Genomic DNA, 12667 nt, shown 5'->3' with positions numbered 1-12667 from the left:
AATGGTCAGGAACCCGCTGTGCCACAACACCAGCCCTTATACTTTCTAAATCCAAATTTGTATTTCCTATCATTAGTTTTCTGGAATATGAATATGTAGTTTACCATTTTCAACACTAATGTTATTTTCTTGCAGATTTCATTTACTTAAATTATTTTTATCTTGCCTTTTATGTTGTAGAGGTAGTATGCTATTTTAACACAATGAGGTAAGCAAATTTCTGGTTTTTCAGTTCTCTTGTTTTTCAAGCAGTGAAAATATTTCTATAAAGAAATATGTTTTTCAACTTAATATGGATTATATAATGAAAAAAATTTGGGGCTAAACATTGATGTTTCATGAATGACATTCAGGTATTTTCCAAGTTTCATTTTCAAAGACCAGTCTTCCCTCTTACCTAAAGTCATATACCAGTGAAATCAGTATCTGTAACATAATTTTTTCTTTAAAAAAGTTTTTGATGTCCATATGAATCCAGAAACTGTATGTGCAAGGCAAAAGTGAGCATGCCAATTTAGTAGTTTAACATTCATTCAAATTTAAAAGTTCTTCCACATATAACATCATTTTAGGGAATATTTGGTTAAAATTCTTTATGGCTTTTGCAAAATGTGGAAAACAGTTGCTCATCTCAGTTTTCCAGAGGTGCTATCGCTATATTACATCCTGTAAGTTAAATTTACGAAATCCTGTGGGGCCAGTGCTGTGGTGTATTAGGCTAAGCCTCCGCCTGTGGCGCTGGTACCCTGTGTAGGTGCTGGTTTGTGTCCTGGATGCTCCTCTTCCAATCCAATCTCTTATGGCCTGGGAAAGTAGCAGGAGATGGCCCACGTGCTTGGGCCCCAGTAACCACATGAGACCCAGAAGAAGCTCCTGGCTCCTGGCTTCAGACTGGCTCAGCTCTGGCCTTTGCAGCCATTTGGGGAGTGAGCCAGTAGATGGAACACTCTCTCTGTTTCTCCCTCTGTCTGTAATTCTGCCTCTAAAGTAAATGAATAGATCTTTAAAAAAAATTATAAATCTCAGTGTATGTACACCTTGAACAGTTAACAGGCAATTTACTTCACTGAAAACATTTTTTAAATTTTTATTTGTTTTATTTATTTAAGGAAGAAAGAGAAACAGATTCGGATCTGCAATCTTCTGGTTCATTCCTCAAATGTCCACGACAGCCAGGACTGAATCAGAAAATCAATCGGCTGGAGCCGTGGCTCAATAGGCCTCCACCTGCGGCGCCGGCTCCCCAGGTTCTAGGCCCGGTTGGGGCGCCGGATTCTGTCCCAGTTGCCCCTCTTCCAGGCCAGCTCTCTGCTGTGGCCCGGGATGCAGTGGAGGATGGCTCAAGTACTTGGGCCCTGCACCCCATGGGACACCAGGAGAAGCACCTGGCTCCTGGCTTCGGATCAGCGCGGTGTGCTGGCCGCAGCGGCCATTAGGGGGTGAACCAACGGAAAAGGAAGACCTTTCTCTCTTTCTCTCTCTCTCTCACTGTCCACTCTGCCTGTCAAAAAATTAAAAAAAATAAAAATAAAAAGACTCTGTGTACAGTTTTAAAAAAATCATTCTAGGTCTCCTACAAGGGTGAAGACTCAAGTACTTGAGCAGCTGGGACATGAACTGGGGCCCATATGCAGGCGGAGGCTTACCCTACTAAGCCTACTAAGCCACAAGACTAGTCCCTGGATCTACTTTTAAAAACAATAATTCTGGTGCTAGTGCTGTGGCATAGTAGGCTAAGTCTCTGCCTGCGGCACCAGCATCCCATGTGAGTGCTAGTTCATATCCCAGCTGCTCCTCTTCCAATCCAGCTCTCTGCTATGGCCTGGGAAAGTAGTGGAAGACGGCCCAAGTGCTTGGGCCTCTGCACCCATGTGGGAGACTGGAAAGAAGCTCCTGGCCGCTGGATTTATATGGGCTCAGCTCCAACCACTGTGGCCATTTGGGGAGTGAACCAGCAGATAGAAGACCTCTGTCTCTGTTTCTCCCTCTCTCTGTAAATCTGCCTCTCAAATAAACAAATAGGATCTATTGAAAAAAATTCTGACCAACTTTGTATGAAAGTTCTCATTGGTGTTCATTGTATGATCTACCATGATGCTAATAAATTGTTGTTATCTATGCTCCCAGCATGCATAGGGACTTTGCTTTTGCTCTTTCTGTTCCTACTAGCTAAGAGTGAGTTAGCATCCAGATTTACAAGATGGCTCTTCCTAATTTGGAATATTGTCTGTCAATGAAACAGAAAGAAAAGAGACCAGGTGAGTGGAAGGAATACAACCAGAGATTTGTCTCCATTAGCACAAGTTTCTAACCCATGGGAAGAAAAAATAACTACAGACTTGCAGGCAGGCAATTTACCACATCCTCTGTATAAAGCACAAGGTCTGTTATTCTACTGTAACCCCCTTTGCAATAGCTGCTTTCAGAACTACAATTATGAATACTAAGCAGGCATGAGAAGAAACAAAGATGGTTCCTCTGGAATGATTTCTTTTTCTATTTCACTCAGAGCCGGTTACCAAACAATGACTGAATGCAGATGAAGGGCTTTGCTTGTCATTTTGAACAGGCATGAGATCACTCTGAAGTTACAGATTAAGAAGGGCAAGTAAAATAGGTTTGATAGCATGTAAGTATTAGCATTGCATATTCTTTATTCCTTACTTCCAGAAGAGGATCTGTTCCCCATTAATTTATGTAGAGGTTAAATGACAAACATTCAAAACAGGACCTGAACAAGCCATTGTTTTATTATAACATCACTGTACTCTGTACCTACAGTACTGCATTGTCGCTGCTGTCGATTACATCTTCTGTATAATATGCATTTATCTAAGTTGTATTTAACAGTCGCAAATTATTTTTATTGAATATGAATTTTCAAATTCTGCCAGCAGCAAGCACCAAAACCCAACAATCAATGGAATCTGTATGTATAAGAACTAACGCGTTTATCCCCTGTAAGACATGGTACAACAGTTTCTGATTCCCAAAGGTCTGAATTTTTTTGGCATTAAAGAAGTGTTAAAGTTTAACAGAACACCAGGAACCATTTAATATTTAAAACGATAATCACACAGATCACTGTGATGTGAGACAAATGTTCGCCACGCAGCATGCTAGCGGTGGAGGCTTTTCCCAGGAGCTTCCTTTTCTCTCTCGGCCCCCCAACACCAGCTCAAGCAGATCCAGGTGGTGACTCATCCTCACTCTGAACTGGCAAGCGCTCTGGAGGAAGAACAGATTCCAATTTCTGCCAGCGCTCTGGAGGCCACAGGATATGTGTAGCATGGGCATGCAGAAGTCCCAGGGAAACCTGAAGCCACGAGAAAATACAAAGCGACAAATAAACCATTAGTGTCTTGAAAACAGAATTTGACCTGGGTGTGACATTGCAGAAAAAGTAGTAATGATTAACAATATTAAACATTTACATAGAATTTTCCTAAGTGGTTTTACAGATGAGTAAAGTCATATCCAGAGAGGTTAAAGGAATTTGCCAAGAGTTGGGTTCTTAACAGTTGGATTCCAGTATCTGTGTACCTTCCCACTATCCTCTATCACCTATTAGCATAGAACCAGGTTAATATTCTCAGAATATCCTATAGATCACCTGATAGCCAAGAAACCTGAAAAAAAAACACATACATGTGGAAAATATTGTTCCGACTCCTGGATGGGCTGATTTCCTGGAGAGTACCCTGAGAAGCCTGTTACTAGCGCTCATGCAGAGAGTTACAAAGCAGGCAAACAAGGTGGGACTGACTTGAAGGAAGATAAGGTGAGATCAAGGCAGATGAGCAGAGCTGGCCAAGGAGGAAGAGGCCAGGGTGAGGGAATGTGTCCCAGAGGACGTAAGGCCCCATGAGCTCTCAGGTTGGCAACCTCAGTAGAATGGCAGACTGTGACAAACTTGTTTAAAGCACCATCAGGTCCCTCCAACTGGTCTGAAGAATGACCTGGAGACCTGCTTCTCTTGTTGGTGTTTTGGTAAGGTCAGGTATTATTTTCATGGTATTGAGAAGCTCATACAACAGATTCATGCTTAGCACATATTTTCTGAGTGCTGGCTGTAACCCAGATACTACATGTCCATTGTATTTCCAAATACTTTCCCTGTACATTAGACCTTCCCGGAGATTGATAAACATTGCTTTCAGTGAAATTCGTCCATCTATAATCACATTGCCCAGAGACTGAAAGCAGTAGCTGGAGGTCAGGAAGAGACTTCAAAAAAGATAATCAGAAAAAAACATTGTTCAAAAAGAAGAAAAGAAACCATACAACTTGAAAAAAACAAACAAAATGTGCCCAAAGGGTAGCAAGAATCCCAGGAGCACAATGAACATTTTTTCTTCAGTTTGTTATTTTGCAAATCAAACCAGCAGAAAATTTGGTAGTTTAGTGCAAAATCCATTCTACCACAAAAGTCCTCAGTAATTTATATTTTTGTGCTATCACTCCTTTCTCACATGTGTAGAGACACCATTTTTTTCTGAAATGCTTGAAAGCTATTGACATCATGCCCTAAATCCTTCAATATGTGTCTCCTAGGAACTGAGACCTTGTCTACATGAACACATTACCATTGTTATATATATATAAAATATGCACATCAATACTGCATTAATACAGAGTCCCTGCTTAGCATTTCCCAGTAATGTCCTTCATAGCCATTTATCTAGGATCACAAATTGCATTTGGTAGTCATTAGTTTGTTCAGTTTATATTTAGTTTATTTTAACCTGCAGTCCAGACCAGTTCCCTTGTAAAATACCCTACACCTGGAACTTTCTGATCGTTTCCCTCTGAACAGATTCAAGGTAAACGTTTTTGGCAAGAATGCAATTTTATTCTTTGCACTGTCTCACATTAGGAAGCACAAGCTGTCAGTTTGTCCCATTGTTGTGATGTTGAGTTTGATCACTTTAAACAGTGAGGTCGGAGCTGGCTATTTGGTTTCTGATCCAGTTCCAGTTCCGGTTCCCTGTTCATGTGCCTCTTCCTGTTCCCTGTTCCAGTTCCCTGTTCATCTCCTGCCAATGTGGGAGACCTGGATGGAGTTTGTGGCTCCTGTATTCAGTGTGGCCCAGCTACTGGGGCAGAGAACCAGCAGATCTGCCTTTCAGATACGACATTTTACCATATTTTGCCATCATAAACAAATATTTTTCTTTTGTAATTGGTAACTAACCCGTGTGCAATTTTTAAATGACTATTTATGCCAACATTTCACGTAATGATAGTAACATCTATAAGTGATCTGGCCTGAATCAAGTATTACACTGTTTCTATTTTAATACAAAGAATTCCTTTTCTGGGTCAAAATCTGGGTCAAAATGGATGGGCTGGGCCGGCGCCGCGGCTCACTAGGCTAATCCTCCGCCTAGCGGCGCCGGCACACCGGGTTCTAGTCCCGGTCGGGGCGCCGGATTCTGTCCCGGTTGCCCCTCTTCCAGGCCAGCCCTCTGCTGTGGCCAGGGAGTGCAGTGGAGGATGGCCCAAGTGCTTGGGCCCTGCACCCCATGGGAGACCAGGAAAAGCACCTGGCTCCTGGCTCCTGCCATCGGATCAGCGCGGTGCGCCGGCAGCAGCGCGCCGGCCGCGGCGGCCATTGGAGGGTGAACCAACGGCAAAAGGAAGACCTTTCTCTCTCTCTCTCTCACTGTCCACTCTGCCTGTCAAAAACAAAAACAAAAACAAAAACAAAAACAAAAAAAAAAAAAAAAAAAGGATGGGCTAATGTCTGAAATTTGCCCAGCAAAAAATCCATGTGTCCTTTGCACATGTTACCATCAGTCTTTGGCACCATTAGTTATAGTACCTTATACCTGTTTCACCTGAAGTTAGACCTTTTTCAAAAAATATTTTTTCAACTTAATGTTCTACTTACTTTTGGAGATAACTCTTTTAAAAAAATTGATAGATTAATTTGAAAGATAGAGTTACACACACACACACAGAGAGAGAGAGAGAGAGAGAGAGAAAGAGAGAGATCTTCCATCCATTGGTTCACTCCCCAAATGGCAGCAATGGCCAGAGCTGGGCCATTCTGAAGCCTGAAGTCAGAGCCAGGAGTTTCTTCTGAGTCCACCACATGAGTGAGGGACCCAAGCACCTGAGCCAACTTCCACTGCTTCCCCAGGCCATAAGCAGAGATCTGGATCAGAAGATCAGCCAGGGCACCAACCAGTGCTCATACAGGATGCTGGTGCTGCAGGCGGAGGCTTAGACCACTACTCCACAGCTTTGGCCCCTAGACATTTCCTTAAAAGCTGTTTTATTTAGCAAGGAATGCTATACAGAGACTGAGATTTAGTACAAGGTGTGCCCAGTGCTCCTGAGTGTCAGTATTCTATGCCATTTTAGGGAAAAGACATGAAAAAAAATCCAGCATCACAAGGTTCTCTCTTACCATCCCCCATTCATATTATATCTCTCTTCTTCCATAGAAAGCACCCTGGCTATCCACAATGTCAACATATTTAGTCATTTGCACTTTCCCAAAATGCACACCAAAAAGTTTCAAGATGACTATACTGTGGCCACTAGCAGCAACATATTTACTGGGTAAAATATCACGATTTCTTCGTAATTATTTTGGACTTTATGATAGCTCTTCTAATAAATTGGCAGAGTTCTGTGTTGAAAGTTTATTTGAATCAATACATTTTTCCCTCCTCAGTGTAGTTACATTATTTGACATACAAGCTTGTTTCTATTTATCTTCAGTTTTACAGTTTGATTTCATTATTCCTGATGCAACTTTTTTAAAATGTCTTCCCCCCACTGCAAGATGTCCACACGCTAATGCCAAAAGCTGCGACAGCGTTACATTACATGACAGACAGGAATTAAGGACGCTACATGGTTGACCCCCCAGACAACTTGAGACCCAAGTCCTGACATGTGGAAGTAGGCAGCAGAACAGCTAGAATCAGAGAGATCTGAGCATGTTACACTGCTGGCTTTGCATGTGGAGAAAAGGGTCCCTGTTGAGGAAGGCAGGTGGCCTCAAAAACCTGGCAAAGGTGAGGAGACAGATTCTTCCCCAAAGCATTAGAAGGAATGAGTGCGCAGAACTGTAAAATACCAGATTTCCATTGTTTGAAGGCACTGAGTTTGTGGTAATCTACCACAGAACAACAGGAGACTCACATACAAAGTGTACACAGGAGTTCCACTCCCATCTCCCTCACTACCTCCAACAGGTAACTGACTTCATCAGTTTGATTATTCTTCATGTGTTTATTTTATGAAGGAATAAAAAAACCCACAAACACACATGGAAGAGCACACACACTCCTGTTTCCTACTTTTTTCTTATACCAAACGTAGCATGCTATATGTTTTCTTTTGCACCTTGTTTTTATTCTCAACGACAAACCCCTACCATTGTGTGGAAATGTTGCCCGAGTGGCTTGTTTGAAGCCCCACTCCCAGTGTGATTCTGCTGACTTAGCCCAGTTGGAGAATGCAGGCCTGTGCTTCCTCTTTAGCTTCATAGCCAGGAAAGGTGAAGCCACAAATTGAAATAACTCCTCGTCTAGAACACAGTAAGTAACCACTTCAACCATGTTAACTGCCTGGAAATACTTCCAGAGACTTCCATGACCCGTAGCACAGTAGTTTGTAACTGCTTTTGTTCTTGTCTGGCCTCAACTGAGTTAATGAACAGCCCTTAGCCATGCCCTCCGTGAGAACACTTTTTAGCCACTCCTGGTTGTTCCTCAAATCCTTATTTGCTTCCCCAAGTGGTTTAAACTTTTCATGAGAGTGATTAGCCAATCTTACCTTGCCTGAACTCTCGTAAGCATAGCTACTTTCTTGTTTAGTTTTAGAAATAGGGTATAGAGAACAGTGACATCAGTTGTGTGTTTTTAATCAACACTCATTTTACCAAAACTAATCTTACCATTCTTTTATTTCAAACACTAATTAAGGATACTACTCTTACTCCCTCCCAAAAAGTTCATCTTCATAATTATGAATAATTGTGAAAATTTATTCAGTTACATAATATTATTTAAAAAGCATGATATGATAATTCAACAGCTTTTTTATTTGTGTATTAAGATTGACAGAGTGTTGATTCACTCAAGGTTGTTTTGCTGTGGATTTTTTTTATTAACATATCTACAGGCAAGCAAAGAGCATACTGAATGTAGGACATACAAATCAAAGAATATATGAACTTCTTCAGAATTAAAAGATATGCTCAAGATATACCATTGGCTTTCACACTTGCTATATCATTTGGTTCTCTAGAGAAATGGAACTAATAGGATGTGTACAAATAGACACACCTTCTTTTAAGGAATTAGCAAATGTGGCTGCAAAAATCTTCAAAATCTGGATACTCAGGAAAGAGCTGTAGTTCAAGTCTAAAGGCAGTCTGTTTATGAACCAACAGGAGTTGATGTGGCAGGTTGAAGTCCAGGCTGATTGCTGGCACACTCCCTCCTGCTTAGGAGAAGTCAGCCCATCAGCATATTCAGGTTTTCAACTGACTGCCCTCTGACGTGGTAGGCCTCATCCAATCTGTTTAACCAAGTTTTCCCAGTCCACCCATTTCAGTGAAAATCTCGTCACAGTGACATCCAGAATATGTCTGACCAAATATCTCAGCACTTTGGTCCAGCCAAATTGACACATAAAATTCGTCAGCACACCTGACAAATAGGAAATCACCTCCTTCCTCCATAGTCAACTCAGAGCTCACCACATGCAGGGCAGTGTACCGAGTGCCTAACACACACTGAATCACTTAACTCCCACAGCAGCTCATGAAGCATGGACTGCTGCTTTTAACATTTAAAAAATTTATATAAAGGGAACAGATTTCATGTAGCTCATACACAGTTTTAAGACCGTAATGTTACTTCTCACCTTCCCTCACTCCCACCTTTCTTATTTTTCTTTTAATTTCAATGATATACTTTCATTTTCCTTACAGTCACAAGCTTGACCTCCACCAAACAAAGGATTCAACAAATAATAAGTAGAAAAACCACTGTTCCTCAAGTTTTAAGACCGTAAACTAGGGTTGTCAAAATAATAACTCAAAATGTCAATTTTGTTCATATACATTTGTTCTTTTTATTAGTTGTCACATGTCAGGAAAATATGTTTGTCTTTTGGGGGCTAGCTTTTGTCACTAAGCATAATGGTCACCAGTTCCATCCATTTTGTTGCAAAAGATAGGATTTTGTTGTTTTGTATGGCTGAGTAGTATTCCCTCATGTATATATATCATGGTTTCTTTATCTTTTACTCTTTTTTAAAAAAAACTATCTACCCTAGCCTACAGCAGTAAGCTCCATCCTTATTCTGACACCCTGAAATCTCCTCTACCATAATTTATCTATCCACTCTTCAGTTGATGGACAGCTGGGTTGATTCCATATCTTAGCTATTGTGAATAGAGCTGCAATTAAACATGGAGCTCGCTCTTTCATGTGCTGACTTCTTTTCATTTAGGTAAATTCCCAGGAGTGATATGGCTGGGCCATATGGTAGGTCTATATTCAGATTTCTGTACTATCTCTATTCTGTCTTCCACAGCAGCTGTACCAATTTACATTGCCACTAACAGGGGATTAGGGTACATTTTCCCCCACATCTTCACCAACATTTGTGGTTTTTTGGTTTCGGTTTTTTTCTTTCTTTCAATCTTTTTTTTTTTTTTTTTTTTTTTTGGTTTTTGGTTTTTGGATGATAGCCATTCTACACCAGTTGAGATAAAGCCTCATCTTGTTGTTGTTGTTTTTTTTTAAGATTTATTTATTTACTTGAAAGTCAGAGTTATGGCCGGCACCGCGGGACATGCTCAAGCTGACTTGCCTCAAATGGTGGAGTTAGAAACATACCAGGGGATTCCAATTCAATCCCATTGAGGTGGCATGTACCAATGCCATCTCACTAGTCCCAGTGATCAATTTCTGTTCACAATTGATCGTAATGATAGGACTAAGAACCAAAGGGATCACAGAAACAAGAATAGTGTCTGCAAATACTAGCTGATAGAATCAAAAAGGGAGAGAATGGTCCAACATGGGAAGTGAGATACACAGCAGACCCATAGAATGGCAAATGTCCTAACAGCACTCTGGCCTCATAATCAGCCCTTAAGGCATGCGGATCCGGCTGAAATGCCCATGAGAGTATTTCAGGCATGGAAAGCCAAGACACTCTGGGGGGGGAAAAAAAAACCTAAATGAAAGATCTCTGCGAGTGAGATCCCAGTGGAAAGAATGGGTCATCAAAGAAGGAGGTAGGTACCTTTCTCTGAAGGGAGGAGAGAACTTCCACTTTGACCATGGCCTTGTCTAAATATGATCAGAGTCAGTGAACTCAGGGGGCTTCCATAGCCTTGGCAGCTCATGACAAGATGCCATAAACAAGAGTGTCAATTTGTTAAGTCAACAACAGGAGTCACTGTGCACTTACTCCTCATGTAGGATCTTTGTCCTTAGTGTGCTGTACATTGAGATTTAATGCTATAACTAGTACTCAAACAGTATTTTTCACTTTATGTTTCTGTGTGGGTGCAAACTGTTGAAATCTTTACTTAATGTATGCTAAACTGATCTTCTGTATATAAAGAGAATCGAAAATGAATCTTGATGTGAATGGAAGAGATAGAGGGAGTGGGAAAGGGGAGGGTTGCGGGTTGGAGGGACGTTATGGGGGGGAAGCCATTGTAATCCATATTCTGTACTTTGGAAATTTATATTCATTAAATAAAAGTTAAAAAAAAATTCTCCACCTTGCAGCGTTGGCACACCAGGTTCTAGTCCCGGTCAGGGCGCCAGATTCTGTACCGGTTTCCCCTCTTCCAGGCCAGCTCTCTGCTGTGGCCTGGGAGTGCAGTGGAGGATGGCCCAAGTCCTTGGGCCCTGCACCCTATGGGAGACCAGGATAAGTACCTGGCACCTGCCGTCAGATCAGTGCGGGGCGCCGGCCGCAGCGCGCCGGCCGTGGCGGCCATTGGAGGGTGAACCAACGGCAAAGGAAGACCTTTCTCTCTGTCTCTCTCTCTCACTGTCCACTCTGCCTGTCAAAAATAAATAAATAAATAAATATATAAAAGAATTTAAAAAAAAGAAAGTCAGAGTTATACATAGAGAGAAGGAGAGGCAGAGAGAGAGAGAGAGAGAAGTCTTCCATCTGCTGGTTCACTCCCCAGTTGGCCACAATGGCCGGAGCTGTGCCAATGTGAAGCCAGGAGCCAGAAGCTTCTTTCCGGGTCTCCCATGCAGGTGCAGGGGTCCAAGGACTTGGGCCATCTTCTACTGCTTTCCCAGGCTATAGTAGAGATCTGGATTGGAAGTGGAGCAGCCGGGACTTGAACTGGCGCCCATAAAGGATGCTAGCACTGCAGGCAGTGGCTTTACCTGTTATGCCACCATGCCAGCCCCTCTCATCTTGGTTTTTATTTGCATTTCATTGAGGGCTAGTGACCCTGAGCATTTTTCCATCTGTCTGTTGGCCATTTGTATTTCTTCCTTTGAAAAATGCAAGTTTATGTTTGTAGAGGATACTGCCTAAATTATTCTCAGGAGCATACCCCCCGGAATAGGACATGGCTGCAGTTCCGTCTCTGCCTGTGCAGGCTAGGTGAGGGCACACCCTCCCAACAGAATGTGGTGGCAGAAGCAGCAGGGAGGCTAATAGGCTTTAATTGATATCTAGTGTTTTTGGGAACTTGCAGTAGCATCTGAATGGACCTTTCTGTGAAGATACACATCACCATTCTGTTCTCTGGACCACCGACTGGATTCCTTTCCCACCATAAAGTTGATGTGCTTACGTGCTTACTAGCTTATAGAATTGCTTGTATTCTCTAATAAAAAGTGCTGGCCGAGAGCTATCCAGTGGCTCTTTTGATAGAGCTTCCCATGTCCCATCTTAGCATTTTGAAACTCAACATATGTCCTCAGCCTGTGTCTTAACTGGATTGCTTCTTTTGTTGTTGCTGAGTTTCTTGAGGTCCTTATATATCCTGGATAGTAATCCTTTATCAGATGCATAATTTGCAAATAGTTTCTCCCATTTGTTGGTTGCCTCTTTGTTGAGTGTTTCCTTTGCTGTGCTGAAGTTTCTTAGCTTGATGTAATCCCATTTGTCTATTTTTGCCCTTACTGCCTATGCTTATGGAATCTTAACCCGAGTCTTTGCCTATGGCAATATCTTGCAGTGTTTCTCCTATGGTTTACTCGAGTAATTGGATGGTTTTAGATCTTAGGTTTAGATCCCTGATCCATTGTGAGTTGATTTTTGTATAAGGTGTGCAGAGATTCAATGTGCTCCACACCACTTGTTGAAGAGACTGTCCCTTCTTCAGGGAGTGAATGATCTTAGCTTGTTTGCCAAAGCTTGGTTGTAGCTGGGTAGATTAATTTCTGGGGTTTCTATTCTGTTCCATCGGTCTGCATATCTATTTTTGTGCTAGTATCAGGCTGCTTTGATTTTAACTGCTCTTTGGTATGTCTTGGAATCTTGTATCATGATACCTCTGCCTTTGTTTTTGTTGTCTAACATTGCTTTAGCTATTTAGGGGTCTCCTGTGTTTCCATATGAATTTTAGAATCTTCTTTTAAACACATCTGAGAAAAACATATTTGGTATTCTGACTGGTTTCACATTGATCTGTAAATTGATTTGG

General features: G+C 41.7%; 1 protein-coding gene across 5 annotated transcripts in view; it reads right to left on the bottom strand.

Annotated features, from left to right (window-relative positions):
• Positions 1-2732: 2732 nt before the first annotated feature.
• Positions 2733-12667, bottom strand: part of IMMP2L (inner mitochondrial membrane peptidase subunit 2) — a 1099135-nt gene continuing 1089200 nt past the window's right edge. For all 5 annotated transcript variants that reach the window (XM_008258376.3, XM_008258379.3, XM_051849666.2 and 2 more), the window contains one exon: positions 2733-3316. In XM_008258376.3, the coding sequence (XP_008256598.1) occupies positions 3179-3316 (138 nt within the window). In that variant the 3' untranslated portion in view covers positions 2733-3178. The remainder of the gene's footprint in view (positions 3317-12667) is intronic.

Source organism: Oryctolagus cuniculus, chromosome 3 (assembly GCF_964237555.1).
Source record: "Oryctolagus cuniculus chromosome 3, mOryCun1.1, whole genome shotgun sequence".
Lineage (NCBI taxonomy): Eukaryota > Metazoa > Chordata > Mammalia > Lagomorpha > Leporidae > Oryctolagus > Oryctolagus cuniculus.
This window is presented reverse-complemented; position numbering and strand designations above follow the sequence as displayed.